Source organism: Haemorhous mexicanus, chromosome 3 (genome assembly GCF_027477595.1).
Source record: "Haemorhous mexicanus isolate bHaeMex1 chromosome 3, bHaeMex1.pri, whole genome shotgun sequence".
In the NCBI taxonomy this organism is placed as follows: domain Eukaryota; kingdom Metazoa; phylum Chordata; class Aves; order Passeriformes; family Fringillidae; genus Haemorhous; species Haemorhous mexicanus.
This window is the reverse complement of record NC_082343.1, coordinates 89285713-89303261: the sequence shown is the minus strand read 5'-3', so window position 1 is coordinate 89303261 and position 17549 is coordinate 89285713. Positions and strand designations below refer to the sequence as shown.

Below are 17549 nucleotides of genomic sequence, written 5' to 3'. Positions count from 1 at the left end.
ATGGCTCAAGTATTACTTGCAAATATAAAAGTAGATTATTTTCAGTCCTTTGTAATGTGACAAACTGGATGTGCTTAGAAAAGTAGACTAGATTTTAGTGAAGTAATTTGACTGCTTGCATCAGCTCTTGGGACCATGAATCTTGCAGAAGTTAGGTCAACAGCCAGGCTGAGTGGAGCAAAGAGAACCACTGCTGGAATCACAAGTGGTGTTTGTCATCAAATGACTTCTACAATGTGAGAAAGGACAGGCATCTGCCCTGAGCTAGAAGGAAGCAGCTGAGTCCTAACATTGATTCTCACTCTCATGGACTTCTGAGGTTTTGTGGGTTTTTAGGTGCTAAAAAGCAGATTTCTAAACAAGTCTTTCTGAAGGCAGGTCAATGAGCCCTTTAATCACTGTGGTAACACCAATAGCTTACATTCCTAACTCAGGATGGTTTTTGGTGTACAGCATACATCCACAGCCTGTAAACCAAGGAACAGGGCAACAACAGCAGCAAGACCAAAACAAACAAAAAAAAACCCACAAACAAACCCCCAAAAACTAAAGCTAAAGCAATCACCAAGTGAAAGCCAGCTGGAGAATTTCTTACCTTTTGGACCTTTACGACCAATCTCACCAGGGGGACCTTTCAGGCCAGGCAGGCCACGGGGGCCAAGCTGTCCTGGGAAACCATTTTCACCAGCAGGTCCTGGAGCACCTGGAGGCCCTGGTCGGCCAGGAAGACCTGGAGCACCAAATTCTGGCCTCCTAAGGCTGGCTGCCAGCTGAGCTAATTGTTCTGCAACGAGCAGGAGGACAGAGTTATGGAGTAAGTGAACAAGAATGAAGAGATTGCCATGATCACTGAAGAAAAATGTATGTTCACTGCTACAGGAACTAACAATTTACACTACAGCACCTTCCTTTTTTACTTTGCTATTTACAAAGTTTATTACATATAAGGCATTATCTAATTATTGAAAATATATTCATCCTATTTATAGAGGGTTTTTTTAAATACCCTGTTGAGCGTTATCAAGAACAACGACAACTACTGAAAATTTTTAAAACATGAGCAGCAATTTCATTCTGTAAACTCTTAACATTACAGAGTTATAATAACCCAAAAGACATCTTCAATAGCAAGTAGAGAAAAATTTCTTCTGTGTTTACAGGGCAGCATAAATTTCTCAACTCAATAAATTCCATGCACCCAACGATATTAGAAAAGCTTCAGATTTCTGTGTGTGTCAAGAACTCAGCAAATTAGGGTTAATTTAGAGTATCTCTATATTACTTGAATTTTAAGATATGTTATCTCCAGAAACCTCTCTCTGCATTGCCCTTCTTTTCACCTATTTTGCACAGCTTGCCGAAATCTAATAGTGAATACAAAAGGCCAAAAACTTTCAGTGAATCTTGTACTTTTATGTATGTAAATACAGCAAGTGATTTGAATACAAAATGTATTTATTTCACACAGACTATGGCCTGCTTACCACAGCAGTAGTGTGGAATCAACAGGCATTTCAATGAGACTACAAAATATATATAAATAAGGGACTTCCTCTTACTGTGTCCACATTCACATGTGGAAAAGTTTCCCACCATGTCCCTTGCTGAGGCCATGCAATTTGTTCTGGGTAAGCATGAGGAAAATCTTGGTTGCCTCCACAGAAACATGTGATCCCAATTTAAATGCACAAGAAGCATCAAATACTTTTTAGCCTATTTACCTTGCATGACTCTCATGCAAACCTGCTTAATGTGCTGATCACTTGGTTCTTTTCCCTAGGATTGAAAAGAGAGGGTTTTAATAAAGCAGTTGATGTCACACTTACATTTTATGAGTGTGCCTGATTCAAAAAAATGCTGTCAGTAAACAGTTGTGACAATTTAACCCCAGCTGGCAAAACACCACACAGCTGCTCACACCCACAGAACAGAGGAAGAAAAAGAAGTCTAATAAATGGAAAGTAAGAAGAAGTATAGGAAGGGGTAGGAAAAAGGGGAAGAGGAAGAGGAAAATAAAATACAAAAAAGACAATGATAATGCAAATTGTACAAATGAAGGCAGTTGCTCACCACTCCCACAAGTTTTCCCTGGTTATATGGCTGAGTATGATGCTATATGGTATGGGATATCCCTTTGGTCAATTGTAGTCAGCTCTCCCAGCTGTGCCCCTCCCAATTTTTTGTTTACCTCCAACCTACTCACTGATGGTGCAGTGTAAGGCGCAGGAGAGGCTTTGATTCTATGCAGTGTTCATGAGTAACTGAAACACCACAGAAAGGCTTGGGTTGAAAGGGACCTTTGAAACCATCTAATTCCAACTCCCCTTCTCAGGGCCCCTTTTAACCTGGCCTTGAACTCTTCCAGGGATGGAGCCTCCACAACTTCTCTGGGTGACCTATTAGCACCTCTCCATTCTTGCAGTGAAGAATTTGCTCCTAGTAGCTAATGTAAAACTATGCTCTTTCACTTTGAAACCATTACCCTTCTTTCTCCTGCTCCCATCAGCGTGCTGCAAAGATTATTTTCAGCACAAATCCAAAATATAACCCCATACAAGCCACTATGAAGAAATTGAACTGCAGCCCAACCAAAACCAATCCATGAGTCACTAAAAGGTGTTCCAGCTCCTGCGAGTGCAACTATTGCAGCTGATGTCAACTTAACTAGCAAGGTAAAGCCTGAGTGATGCTCCTTTGTATCAAACACAGTTTGGTTTCATACACACTGCAGGGGTGGGGTGGCCATCAGAAAACAGAGCTGAACTGAAAGCTGGGGCCCCAAGGATGTAGCTGTGTACAACCCAGGATTGCTCTGCTGTACACCTGTCTGATGAGGGACACACTGTTCTTCAGACTGCTGGGGCTCTTCAGTTCAGCATGTGCACATGCAAAACAAGGAGTGGTGTGAGTGAGAGGTAAAGGTTCAAAAGATACCAGTTTCATGAAAACAGTACTTACAGCTGGACCTTCGCTGCCAGGCAGGCCTGGGGCACCCTGCTCACCCTGCAAACCTCGTGGTCCAGGAGAGCCACGTGGCCCTTCCATGCCAGGCAGCCCCCGACTCCCCTCAGGCCCGCGGGAACCAGGGTCCCCAGGATTACCAACCTGACAAAAAAACAGGAATTTCAATAGACTGCTGTACTAGTGACAGACTCATTCTGACATATCAAAATGGTGACAGGAGCTATTCACAAAAGCAAAAAAATGAGTGCTGAAATACAGTGGTTCAATAGAAATGTTTTAAGTAAGCAACTGGAGTCAGTGGTTGCATGATTTTTAAGAGGTCTGTACTCTTACAGGGGAGAAGTGGGAAAATAATCTATTCCATAAAAATAGGTATATCAGATTGTAACATAGGTAAATCAAATAGTGACATGCTCAAGATGACTCTCTGCCCTCATATATGTCAACATGGAACATTTCTAGACTTTAACTGCTGCTTAAGGTATGAAAATTCCAGCTCCCTTCTTGCTCCAAATACCTTTCATGTCCTTCTCTAGAAAGTACCACAGTGTGAGCCTCTACTGTGCAGCCCAAAGCTGTTTGGGAACACACATTTTTGCTTTGTTTACTCTGCCAGAAGTAGTTCTAGTGCCTGCACTGGAGTTTGCTGGCAGAGGGGAAGGAACATCTTTCCACCAGCTGACATTGACAAACTGCCTGGACAGATGCAGTGCTGCCTTATTTCGCTCAGGGAAGGTGTAGAAAGCTATTCCTGACCCTGGGGTCTGAAAGGATTGATGTGACTCTGTCAACATGTCCACTTCAGTACACTGAGAAAACAAAGCTATTGCTTTGGCTCCAGTAATTTTACTGAGAGTTATTAAATATCATGCAGAGGGAAACCTATTCCAGCAGGCACCTCTGAATTATTGTATTTGGTGTGAGTGGCAATGTTCTGGTAGCAGGGGGTCTACAGGTGTGGCTTCTCTAAGAAGCTGCCAAAAGCTTCCCCCATGTCCAGCAGAGCCAACACGAGCCAGCTCTGAAACAGACCTACTGGCCAATGCCATGCCAATCAGTGATGGTAATAAAGTCTCTGGGATAATGTATTTAGGGAGGAAGAAACTCTTGTCCAGAAATAATTGCAGCCAGAGAAGAGCAGGGTGAGAATATGTGAATTGGACAGCTCTGAAGTCACTGAGGTCAGTGCAGAAGGAAGGGGAGGAGGTACCTCCCTTTTTGTTTTACTTCCCATTATCCTTCTCTGACTCTGATTGGTAATAAATCAGTTCATGTCCCCGAGTCTGTTTGGGCCTTGGCTGTAACAGGTGAGGGATCTCTCCCTAGCCCCCTATCTGGGCCCAAGAGCCTTTCTCTGTATTTTCTCTTCCTTGGCCAGTTTTGAGGAAGGGGGTGGCAGTATGGCTTTGGTGCACACCTGATGTCCAGTCAAGGTCAAATCAGCACAGTTGCTTTCAATACAAGTTAATTTACTCCTAATAACCAATAGTAGTAATAACAGAGAAAAATATGGCGCAAAAGAAGGAAAAAAACCCACCTAAAAAACACAAAATGAGGAGGAAAAAAAATCCTACATACTCACAACTTCCCAAATCTACTGGGAAAAAAAAAAAAAAAAAGAGAGTAACACCCTCTGAAAGAGATGCTAAAGAACAAATTACACAGCTGTGGTATCAGTTAAATCCACAAGGTGGGACCATTTTGGTTCCAGCTGTGCTGCATCCCAGACAGCTGATGGCTGCCCCTATCAGAACAAAACCCAAAGAACATGCTTTGATAGATACTTTAAGGAGACAGAATAATTGCTTTTATGGACTACACAACTGGGAAGCCATCATTCCTTTCTTCCCCAGCCTGCTGAGTTATCAGGTTCCCAGACAGATTACTCATTCTTGTGAGGGTCCTCCCTGAAATACGCTCTCATCAAGTCAAGAGGATTTGAAAAATTTAGGTGGATAAAATTATGGATTTCTCTTCTAATCTATCTCTTCCTCATGTCCTTCTTGTAGGATCTTCATCAGCAGTAAATACTCTTTATCTTGCATTTGCTTAGCCCAAAAGTTACCCAGAACACTAATAACACAAGCACAGGATTTTTTGTTATGCTCAGCCTCAGTTCCCCATAGGGAGAACTGTTGGTATTTTAGCATCACAGCTGATACTGTCAGATCCTGTAACAATCCAACCCTTCAGTGACCCTGAAATACAAGAATGAATTCAGATCTCCAGTTATTTTTATGTGACACAGACCTTCCACATCAAAGTTATCATTTTGCAGTAAAATAAAACAAAAGAAAATCAAAATAAGAAAAAACACAATGAAAATAAAATAAAGGAAGCTGGGCCATAAATGCTTCTAGTGTCACAGACATCACGATCCTGCTACCAGCTTTTTAACAGTGGCACACAGCCACTGCACTGAGCCTCCTTTCTATCCAACACCTACTGTACAAAGGGTGCCTTCATTTTCTTGAAAAAAGACTTTCAGCAGTCTTCAGAAAACTTCTGCTGAATGATGCTTCTCTTTTATGGAGTTAGAATCCTGGAAACAAATTCCTTTTCAAAGCTAATTCATTTTAATATTACCCGTATTCAAAATTTAAACAGAAGAAAAGCTGCTAAAACACATTCCATTTAACTGTGACAAAGAGGTCAGCTTGTTATTTGCATTTTTTTTTCCCCTTAAATCAGAAAACCATCTATATGATCTACTAGATCTCTGTATTTCTATAACAAAGCTATTCACTATACTTACAGCTCCCTTTGCTCCTGGTAATCCCATGTCACCCTAAAAAGAAGACAAACTATTTAAGAAGAGAGTCTCCTTACCACAGACATTACAAATGCAGTAAATGTGACACAATGTCTTTTGAATATAAAAAGGAATTATATATATTTTGTTGATTTATGCAAAATTGTCTCACAAATAATTACAATTCCTTTGAGAATAAAACCTTTATTTTGAGTGTGTTTCATAGAATTCCTTTCTCAAAACTTTTCTGTAAGTTTCAGATGAGAAAGCATGTTTGTTATAATTAGTTTTATATTGCTTCTCTTGGATTTAGACACGTGGCTCTAACCTCTCAAACACAGCTATACCACAGGACAATCTTAGATAGATTTCTTGGAAACCTTTTAGAAGATCATTTTTTTAACCAGGATTTTCTAGTTTCTGCAAATTGACAGAATGTGGATATTGGTGCTGTGTTAGTGCTGAAAAAACTGCAACAGAAACTACTTAAAGTTCTGTAAAGAAGCCAAACCCCCACAAGTTCCTATTTCCAGCAATCTTTCTCCTGGCTTCAACAATACCAAAATCCCTCGATCACCTGACTGAGAATAGCAATTCAGTAATTTTTAGGTTTTCCTCTCAACTTTAAAAAATAACTTTTTTTTTTTTTTCCTAAAAAGAGAACCTGTATATTTCAGTGCTTTCCAAACACCTGGAATAATTAGGCAAATAGAACTGCTGTGCTCTGCAAGGGCCAGTTGGTATAAAACTGAAATGTGCCTTTCAGTGATGCAAACATAATGCTTGAAGCACTCCAACAATACTTTATATTTTTAATTTAGAACAAAAACATGATATTATATCAGGTAAAGGGAAAAAAAGGGCCTTACTAAGTCACCCTTTTCTCCTCCATCTCCTTCTGCTCCAGGTGCACCCTATATCAAAGAAAGACATGCTGTCAGTCTTCAGATTAAGTTAACACTATGTAACATTTTGTACTGTGATTTTGAAGCCCCATGATCTCTAACATGACTTACCTGCTCACCCTTAGGTCCTGGCTCACCCACCGAACCCTAAAAGGTTAAAAATTAAAAATTTAAAAAAAGGAAGTCTTCAGAATTTTAAATTTCAGGTTCTAAAGCACGCTAAATGTTATTTGATCCTAAATTTCATATTCACGCAAGAGACTTTTAAAGCTGCCAATTTTTAAGAATTACAATGAAAGCACTTAAATCTTACTATCTAATTTATGTGGCAGAGTGAAGGCAAGTATTGGTATGGAACATATAATCCACCCCCACACTGTACAGTACAGATTCTGACTGTCCAATGGTCCCTCTCCCCTTCACAGGACAAATGCTCCTGTAGCTGCTACAGATCTGCTCTGAGAATTGCTGAGAAGCTACAAGTAAATCCAGGAAGTGTATCACTTTCTCTAGCACCATTACATATTCCATATTCCTGTAGGCTATACTAGCCCTGCTAATGTGGGAAAAGCAGAGAGATATCCACAAGTACAGCCACAATCTTGTCCTGCATGCTGTTTAATTCTCAATGTCTTTTAGCAAACCTGTGTCTAGAATTTTGATCATTGTAGTCAAACCTGAAGGGTTTGTATCTTAAAGTTTATATTCCTTTTTTTTTAAAAAATAGATTATGTTTCATATTTGAATCCTCTAACAAAACATACCCGTGTGGACAGGCAGGAAACAAAGAGAAATAAATTAATGAGCCAATTAATTTCAAACATATGAAATTTTTATCTAGAGCAAAACTATTACATTTCTAGAACAGTATATCATTTAGCAAAATACTTTTGTATTTGTATCCTGTTAGAAAAGCAGTCACACCATCCTTTTATATTCTTTCCAGTCTGTACATGTTCAAGGATATGCATTCCAAATGAACTATAACTGTGTGAAAATCCTGGTTTTTGTAAAACAGACAGACATGCAGCAATTTCTCTCCCCTTTCAGAGATCCATTTAATTCTCATAAGATATAGTCACACAGACTGGTGCAGCTTTTACAGAATTTAATGAATTCTGACATGTTCTCATGTTCTTGAAGATGAAGAGCTAATACTAAATTATCCACAAAGCTAAGCAGTATAAATGACAGAACTGTTTAACATTCCGACTTTGTCAAAAAAAAATGAAACTATTTTCTCTGAATTGTTCTCAACATTGTGCCTTGTTAAGGTTTCCCAATTACACAAAAAAGACATTGGTAGGTATCCAACCTAACATTATTTTGGGTTTTTTTTTTCTCTCCTTACTCTTCTTTATAGCACTAAAACCACCAAAAGATAAAGCTGACATAGAAGAATCTATTGCTTTTGTGAGCCTGTCCTGCAATGTTTGAATAAGCAAATATAAAAATCACAACTGAAACTACTGGAATCAATTCTACATTGACTCCAAAAATTGCAATGGAGGAAATAAAGCAAGATGTCAAACTATAAAAATAGTCACTTTTATTGACATACTGCCTATCTATTTTGCAAAAATCCCTCTCAAATAATACTCAAGAACCCTGGAAAACTGCCTGACAGCATGATCCAAAACTGTAGCAGGGGCTCCTTTAACTACTTAGCAGCACAAAGGATCATGTTGCAGTGCCAAGGTCTGGCACTTAGCTTGGTGCTGTTTAACTGACTAAAATAGACAGAACCCGAGTGTATGAAACCAATCCAAAATAGGTGAATCAGAGGCAGCCTAAGTGGTGAATGCTGGGTCTGGTTCAGGCTCCAAAGGGGGCAAAGGCCTCGGCTGTGACCTCCTTTTCCAACCTGACAACCCACCCAGGCACACGGTGACATGGTGAGGATTGATCCATGGGGGCTTGGAAACAGGAGCACCAGCCCTGCCGTTAGCAGTGATATTGCACTTCTACCATTCAATCATTCTCATATCCATCAGATTTTGTCAGCTCTCACTTTTACATATTACTTCAGTACAAATAATTCTGGTGGTATCTTTGGTGGTGATTTATTCCTTAAGTGGTCATCACCTGCACGTAGACAAGATGTTAACAGATAGTACACAATGTTTAACAGCTTTGGGATCAAGAATGACTACTGATATATCAAATTCATGAATTCTACTGGCTTCTGGCTGCTATTTACATCTACTCTTACCACGCAGATACAGCTACACAACAGAACCTTATAGGATTTCTGTGTACAAAACCATGAAGTTTTGAATTCAGAAAGTAAAAAAAGGTTACTTCAGCCTAGAACTTACTCCTAGAAGGGGCTGACCCAAAGACTGGGGTTAACAGGCTAGAGAGATGCCCATTTCCAACCTGACAAGGTTGTTTTCAGTTGAAAAATCTGAAGGGAAGAGGAAGGATAGGGTGGCACAATGCTCTCCAAGCTTGTGACTTGGAAGAGATACTGCAAGTTAGTGCTGCTGGCAAGGCTGCAGCTATGCTAAACACGTCCCAGAAAATTCACTACAACCTCCATGCAACTGGAAAATAGAATATGAATCAAGGATACAAGTGGAGAGCTAAAAAGCAATCATAGGATTAAATAATTCCTAGCATAGCACTTTGGACTGTAAGGAATTTGCACAGAGCATTAAATTGACCTCAGGTCTTTAAAAAAGGTCCAGGAATAAGTTACTGTCAACAGCCAGTTAGATTCTCAGAAAGCTCCTGGCTGTAGCCTGGATCTCTCTAGGTCTGTCTACAGCATTGACATTCTACTTTTTATCCTAGAGCTCCAGATGGTTTATATGGCAAATGAGGAAAATCAAACACCTTTGGAGGGAGGTTGTCAGCACTGCAACAAACGGTAGGTATTTTCCTTCTACCTTTGCTTCCTCAGTACATCACTCTCCCTCTGGACAAGTCTAAAATATGAATCATTAGCAATCTAATAAAAAGAGACTGCTTTATGTCAATACTTACATTTGACTAGAAACATGTCCTGATCTCAGCATTAAAAGAAAACCAAACAAACATGAAAAAAATACCTCAGCACCATCAAAGACTTAGAAGATTGCTTTTAAGTACCTGAATAGCTTTTTTTTAAAAAAGCTGCCAAAAACAACAGAAAACCCTATTCAGAAACCCTGTGTTGTACACTGGGAGCATAGCAAGGGCAGGATTCCTCTGTCCAGCTAAGACATTCTACAGCAGTTATACCCATGTCTGACTAACAGTCCAACAATCCCTGGCTGTCAGGAGGATGTAAGAGGCCCTTCACAAGTGTAGTTCATTTAATACTGATGTAGACATGCATCAAGTAAAGAAGACACAGTAGAGAATATTTTTATATCAAAGATGTCAGAAGTTAGCCAAGTGAATTCCCTCCTTTGCAGTCTCCTATAGCCAAGAGAAGATAAGAACTCTCTTAGGCTTTATGCACTGTCTTCACTAACATATATTGAGCAAAGCAAGATATACGCTGCAGGGACTGGGCCCTGGGGTCCAATCTTTCCCTCTCAATTCCCTCTCACCAAAATAGTTGAAGAAGTACTTATATCCTGTAATTCTGCATGTATGCATAGGTGTCTCAATTGCTTCATTAGCATGTGCATTTCCATACAAGGCCCTAAGACATATAACAGGCATCAGTACTACTCTAGGTGAGAATTGAAGGTGCAAAGCTCTATAGTGACCACAGATCCTGACTGACTTCATATCTGGCAGTGTCAATGATTTGCAGTATGCTTTAGGTCTTTAAATGATTCAAATTTAAAAACACCAAAATAATTTTTATACCGCTAATCTTATTTCAGTCCCCTAAATGGCACTGTCAAGAATTTTCCTACACACGTTTATGAGCTACAAGTAGTTAATGGGCACAGAGAGCACCACTTTCAAGCAGTTAAAATATCTACATACAAAACAAGAAAACAGATATTAGTTCATGGAAAAATTGAACACAGTGCTCAACTTGTTATGTTTACTCCTGACACCAAACTGCATGTAGGAGTGCATTCCTTACCCGGTCACCTTTACCACCAGGAAGGCCCGGAGGACCAGGCAGTCCAGGAAGTCCAATACTACCCTGGGGACCCTGTGAAAATAAGCCAAGGATGTAAACTTAGCCAACCTCGTTTAGAATGAACAACTAAGGGTCATACCCTAAAGCAGATAGGGCAGAACTTTATTCCCAGAACAGACTTAGCTTGATGAAAGGGGATTATCTGATGCAAATGGAGCTGATCCAAAGTATGGCACTTGAAACAGACTCTTGTTATGAATTTATTGCTGACAATCACCACAGAAATGACTTACAGGGTTTTCTACCCTCCAGTCCCTCAAAGGCAGACTGGTTCTCTTAAAAATCCTTCCCAAGGTCTCGCACTCTGCGATTTGCACATTCCTCTGTAACAGTAAGCTCTTTCAGCCAAGACCTCCCCAGCTATGCTTCTGACTGATTCTGTGTAAATACTGCTGCAGCTCTGGTAAAAGGTGGCATTCATAACGTGCTCCATTCCTTAGTTTCACGTAGCTGTTAGCAGAAAGCCAGTCTCTCACTGCTCCTGTTCCCAGGAGCCCACACAGGAGTGTGCCGCTCCGCTTCGCATGTCATAGGATTTATGGGTTTATCAAGTAGAAGAGAAAGTCACACACATCTCCACGTAATTTAAAACAGCATTTTCTAATATTAGCACAGTCACAGAGGACTGAAAAAGAAACTGAACCACCACTCATTTCAATGTTATTTTCGGTTCCCTGCATGGATAAATGGGTAAGTGTAGCTCCGATTATACTGCTCCTTGAAAGTAAACATGAGTACTGAATATAGAAATAAACTGCTTACCAACTTCCCTGGTAAACCTGGAGGACCTGCAGGACCTGTCTCTCCTCTGCTACCCTGGAAGCAGAAATAGAGGGACAACATTATTTCCTGGAATTTTTCTTGTGATCTGGGAATAAAGTATGATTGTTTTTTTTTCCTTAATATTAAGTGATTTACACTACTTAGCTGTTGGGTTTAATTGAAACTTCTTTTTCATAGTGCAAAAACACCATAGGCATTAAAACCAGTGAAACTTTTTGAGTAAACATTTTTAGTTAACCATGGCATATAACCTTTATTTGGCATTAAATGATTCAAGTAAATAATTTTGCTGAGTGATTAAGCAAAGTGAAGTTCCCTTCATGGGATCACACCTGAGAGTTACCTGTCACAAACACAATCACTTCATTATGACAGCTCTGGCAAGCATGCTTAACTTTAGGGTTCTGCTTAATTTCATCACCTGAGCTCCTATGTGACCACATATTTAAAGCACCTGATCCCTAATGCACAAATGTGAAAAGTGATGAAGCAATGCTTAACAAACTCATTCAGGTTTAAGAAAAGTCTAGAGTGTTATAGGGAGAGGTAACTTTTAAAAGGCACCATTCAGAATAGTGATAAGCATAAATATGTGCTTTACTGCATCTTTGTATCTTCATTTCAGACATGTTTATCCATTCAGATCGTCACATTCACATTAGTGTTCCAACTCTATTTCTTAATGCAGCCACTTGAATACACACTCTGGGGTAAATCTGACATTGAGCCAAACTTGCAAAGATTTAAAACAATTTTCGAACTGAAGTACCCTTCTCAAGAGATTTTGTCACTTATGATTAAACTTTTCAGAACAGTTCAATTTTAGAGCTTTACTCTCACATGTACAGACAAATTCAAACAATCTCCCAACACAAGCTTAGGTCTCACTAATGAAGCTCTTAAATTCACAGTGTGGCTGTGTAAGCATTATTTGCAATTAAAAAAATACAACATTTAAGATCGTAAAATGTCAACAATTTATGTTATTAGTTATGCAAGTTGATAAAATTTTATACAATAACATAGACAATTGTAGATTAAAGCAGATCTTAGCATTCTAGTGCAGCTTGCAGTAGATTAAAGCAGATCTTAGCATTCTAGTGCTGTGTGCAATGGATAATTTTAAATACAGGGGGTTCATAAAAAGGACAATACTGTTTAGTATGTTGTAGCATACTAAATAAAAGGAGATGGCAGACATGGCCTTTTACATTAGGTCATAAATGCAATGACAACTTCTCACACAAGCTAAGGAAAGCTAATTCTACAATTCAAGAAATAATTAGGTACCCTGGAGAGATCACAGAACCAAATATAAACAGACTTTTCAATTAATTTCCTTCAAAATATCCTATGGTGTTAAAATACCTATTACTTTAAAGCACTTTTCATAATTTCTAGAAGCTTTTTTATGTTTAAAAAAATAGAAAGAAAAGAAAAATGTCTCCTAACTCACCTTCATCTTACAACCCAGAAAATGCATTACAATTTTATTTAACCACAAAATTCTGAACTACGTCTCTGACCTGGAATGCTGCTATATTTCTGATGCAGAAAAAAGATGAAGACTAAAATTATAATCAACATTAGAAACTTGTTTCTCATATCATTTTCATTAAACCCATAACAGTCATTCACTACCCATAACAGTCATCGCTATACAGAGATGAAAGAAAAGCATAGTATAATCTTCAGAGAGTTAAAATCTTATAATAAACCTCTTAAACACATCAAAAGTTCTGCTGGTCACACAAAATTCAAGAAAAAACTTTCATTTCAAATGCAGAAAAAAAATCTTTTGTTAAATGCACACCACAGGCACTTTGTCAAACACAATGCTTTTCTAAGGTGGCAAAGAAGGAGGTTCGTGTACAGTAGACCAGAAAACAGCTGCATAGTATTTCCTTGTAAACATTGATATTTTGTCTGTAAGGACAGATTATTGCAAACTGTGGGCCACCACTGCAAGATCTGCAGCGGTGTTTTAGCAAGTAAGAGAGTAACTGGAACCCAAGGAACGAGGAATCCCACCCCTGGCATAACTAGAAAGGCTATAAAGCTTCCTCCAAGTTATACCAGACTGAAATGGCCCTAGGATAGGTTATACAGTAAGCTGCTTACTCATAGTTCTGAAGAAAAAAAACAAAAAAAAAGGCATCTTGAAATGTCCTATGTAAACATTTTAAATGTAACATAAGTCACAACTTAGAAGCACCTACATTTTCCCCACAGCCTATAGGAGGGTTTCTGTAACAGCTGGCTCAGGTGTTGACATCTGTTCTTGGCCAGATGAAATGTTCCTCTGTGCTGTAAGGCACTACAGGCAGGAATTAGAGCAGAAGGCAGTTTGGCCATGTCCTCAGCCTACCTTTCCTCTACACCAGCCCTCTGTATAACAGAACACAGCTTCAGGCCACCCACAAACCAACAGGCATGCTGCACTGGCTTTAACAAAAAGACTACCAGAATCTGTATGGTTTTATGCACTTCTGACACACTTCAGCATCTGTGCTTTTCCTCGAGGTGAAACGCTTAAGGAGGGAAAGAACTGACTCTAGTTTGGAGTGAGCTGAGACAGACGGGCTTGCATCCATACTGGTGAACATTCCATGCCTCTAGGAAAAGGCACATGCAAAATGACAAGTGTGAAATGGTGGCACAGCACTGCAATCTGAGCACCACCAGGATGCCGCCCTTCCACAGTCCCTGTGCTGGACCATGGTCACCACAACATTTACCTTCCCTTTGTTTCAAGGCAATGGCTGAACCACTCAATATGTTTAAAGATTTAACATCTTTCTCACAGATCTGTTATATTCAGCCTTTTAGTGAATGTAACATACATAAGAAGACCTTACAGTATTTACAGCTGACCTTCCTTTAAGTTGCCTGGGATGGTTTTCATCCTCACTGAAATATTGAAGAGTTGATCCTTTTGTAGAATTCTCACAAAAAACCAGTTATAGAATGCAATCGCGTGCTAAGAGAGTTTCACTGGCTTATTGGTTTCCTGTTCATCAATTGAGTGGAACAATAATAAGAATGAGAATACATTCCAGGTAATTGGCATCTCCCTTGGTTGCCCAGATAATTGAAACAATAGTTAGAATCACTTGAGATGTAATCCACAGTATATACTCAAATGACCCTTTACTAAAGGGTTTTTACTTTAAAAATTTGTTATTAATTATAAGTAATTTGTAATATATTATTAAATATATGTCATAGGACTGCCAGAGAATTTAATTCCATACAGAGAATTAATTATGTATGGAATAAAGAAGAATAAACAAAGTATATTTTGGATTTTTTAAACTTCATATTTGAAGTTTTTTGCAAAATGTAACGCATTTATCAACTATACACTTATGAGACTTAAACTTACCAAATGTTTTGTCATGCAAAATCTCAGAGGAAATACTGATTTAAGTCCAAGGATTTATCCACAGTAGCATCAACAGGACTCTTTGACCCTCAATATAGTATTGAAAAGCATCCAAGTATGTAAACTAATATTTGATAGAAGAGTAAATATACAAGTAACTTTCTCTGAGATTTTAAATGTAACTTTGCAACTTTGCCAGAGTAATAATTAAGTTCTACTGCTCAGGATAATGGTAAGAGGTAGATGTAGCATGAAATGTTCCCTCCCCTTAACCATGCCATCCATACTTTGGTCAGAAGCAGCAGCCCACTAGCTGTCATTCTCTTCATAAGTGATACTGGGGCCCAGCCTAGAGGGCAGAGACCTTTCATTCTGACTGTGTCTGCAGTGTTAGCCAAAGTCCAGGACAGCTTTGGTACACTAGCTCCATAACAAATCCATTTTTTACCCAGGTTACTGTCTACACTGCCGAGGAGAAGCAAACTTCGTGATATCTGGGACATCCAGAGGTCTACCATGCCCAAAATTCAAAGAAAGTTGTTGTTGGAGGTGGTGGGGTAAACAAAGAGGCATCAGACAAGAACTTGGCCATGTAGTTTAGGAAGACAGGGGTGGATACCAGGACAAGTCAAGAGGCTTGGAACTTATAAAGTTTGGCTGGGATATGAAGTCTGCAAGCATGACAGAAAAAGTGCTACCCTGTACAGACCATACTGAGGAATTGGGCAGGGTCAAAAAGTTTTGTCACATTCATCTAGAGGCTTGGGTTTGCTGGATAAAAAGTACCTGCCAAGATGGAAATGCACTTTTTCCTCTTGACTCTGCTATAAACATTCTAATGTTGACTAACCCCTTTATCTCTACATTGAATGTAAACTATGACACCACTTGTGGAATGTAAATTTTGACACCAAATGTCTGAAATTATGTGTAAAAAATATGTCCACTAATTCCCAAACATAGCATAAAAACTGAGACAAGGACATTTCATCCTACCATTAAGAGCTACAGAAAGTGGCACATTATTTCAGTTGCACTCATGTAAAGGGAATACGATAGAAAATCTACATTTTATTTACTAAACTACGTAGGGTAACCAAAGTTACATTTCAGCACAGGCAGGACAGAAGTATCTTTAAAGACTTGAAAATTATTTAGCTGAAAGTAACTTAAGATGCTGAAAACAGCATTCTCCTCTAACTTTAGGCTGTGTGACATTTGAGGAGTAAATGCAGGGTACTCTCCAGGTTTTCTCTTTATAGTGAGGCACTTCAGTGAGCCCAACCAACCAGGGCCCCTCAGAAGTCTCTCAGAGGGGCTATGGCATCAAATCTTGGGCAGCTGGATATTTAGTCTGTGTTGCTTTTGTTGGGAAAATATGTATTTTTCCTATATACAAATCAACATGTGTGAATGCTGGCCTGCATGCACATGAAGTTTGCTCAGTTTGCTAGACATGTTTTGAACTTTAAGTGATTACTTCAATACTACAAGCTCTCTGCAAAACCACAGGGTGCAATACAGGCTCTAAAAATGTTAGCAATTTATTGGGTAAATAATTGAAGAAAAGCAAGGGATGAAAAAGCAGAGGCAGGGGTCAGTATTTTCTGCAGAAACTAAATTAGATTACTAAATCTCAGCAAATATGAAAGAAAACGGTTAAGCAGCTTAGGGAGCATGACTAAATTCCGCTGATTAGGAATGACACTCCCACATTTGAGAATTCCTTCCCTTGGCCCACCTGCCATGATGACTGACTAAGAAACGTTTAAATCACAAATGAGTTTGGTAATTACTTGGATTGGTTAGAACAATGTGAAGCAAGAGTGGGGTGGAGAATATATTTCATTTAGAAATAAAATGCAAAATTTCCACGTTGCTCCAGTGGTTTTTTCCAGTTTACTGAACGCATGAATAGCAAAAGGGTTTTTTCCCCCCCTACCCACTTGGATGAAAGTTTAAGTTTTTTTACGGAAAAGCAATAATAGACTAAAATTATACTTTTTAAAGCAAATTTCTCCTAGGGATCTATGTCAGAGGTGAGGGAAAAGTCTCCTAACACATGAGTTTGCCATGAGTTTTTAACTAGAGCTAGTAATCCTTTTTCAATATTTAGTATTTTACATATTTAGAACCTGCCCTGTGAAACTGTGAAAGTTTACAGATTCACAGAAGGTCAAAATTTGAATCTTTTTTAGTAACAATATCTTTCTACTACATTCCAACAGCTGTTTAACAATAAAATACACTGAAATAACATGGTTTATGACAGAGGGCCCTACAAGTTATTTGGCAAACAGTACAAAAGTATTGTTTGTCCCACAGAGCCACTGATGATTGTGCTCTCTTGTGTAACCTTTCAAAAAACTACACACTAGTTCATGTGAAAAATTTATCTCAAAAAAATGTCTTTTGTGAGTAGAAAAAGCTGAAAATTATTTTTAAATATAACACAAATGTGGACACGTAGGTTTTCCCTAATGCAAATACCAGCCTGCTGGCCCTATTAGCAGAGTCAGCCTTGTCATCCCCCCACAGTCCTTTCCCAGATGTCCTTTCCTCTGGAGTTCTGGCCCTCCTGGAGCTACCAGCCATGTTGTCTCACACAGGTGCAATGCAAAGAACAGGGGTAAGTGAAATAGGGGGGTGAAGAGGATTTCATGTGGCTGT

General features: G+C 39.1%; 1 protein-coding gene across 1 annotated transcript in view; it reads right to left on the bottom strand.

Annotated features, from left to right (window-relative positions):
- COL9A1 (collagen type IX alpha 1 chain) overlaps window positions 1-17549 on the bottom strand; it is a 61423-nt gene that overhangs the window by 3150 nt on the left and 40724 nt on the right. The window contains exons 29-36 of the mRNA XM_059843393.1: window positions 11474-11527; window positions 10652-10723; window positions 6733-6768; window positions 6586-6630; window positions 5720-5752; window positions 2959-3105; window positions 1722-1776; window positions 596-784 (exon numbers count right to left, since the gene is read on the bottom strand). Coding sequence (XP_059699376.1) covers window positions 596-784; window positions 1722-1776; window positions 2959-3105; window positions 5720-5752; window positions 6586-6630; window positions 6733-6768; window positions 10652-10723; window positions 11474-11527 — 631 coding nt within the window. The remainder of the gene's footprint in view (window positions 1-595; window positions 785-1721; window positions 1777-2958; window positions 3106-5719; window positions 5753-6585; window positions 6631-6732; window positions 6769-10651; window positions 10724-11473; window positions 11528-17549) is intronic.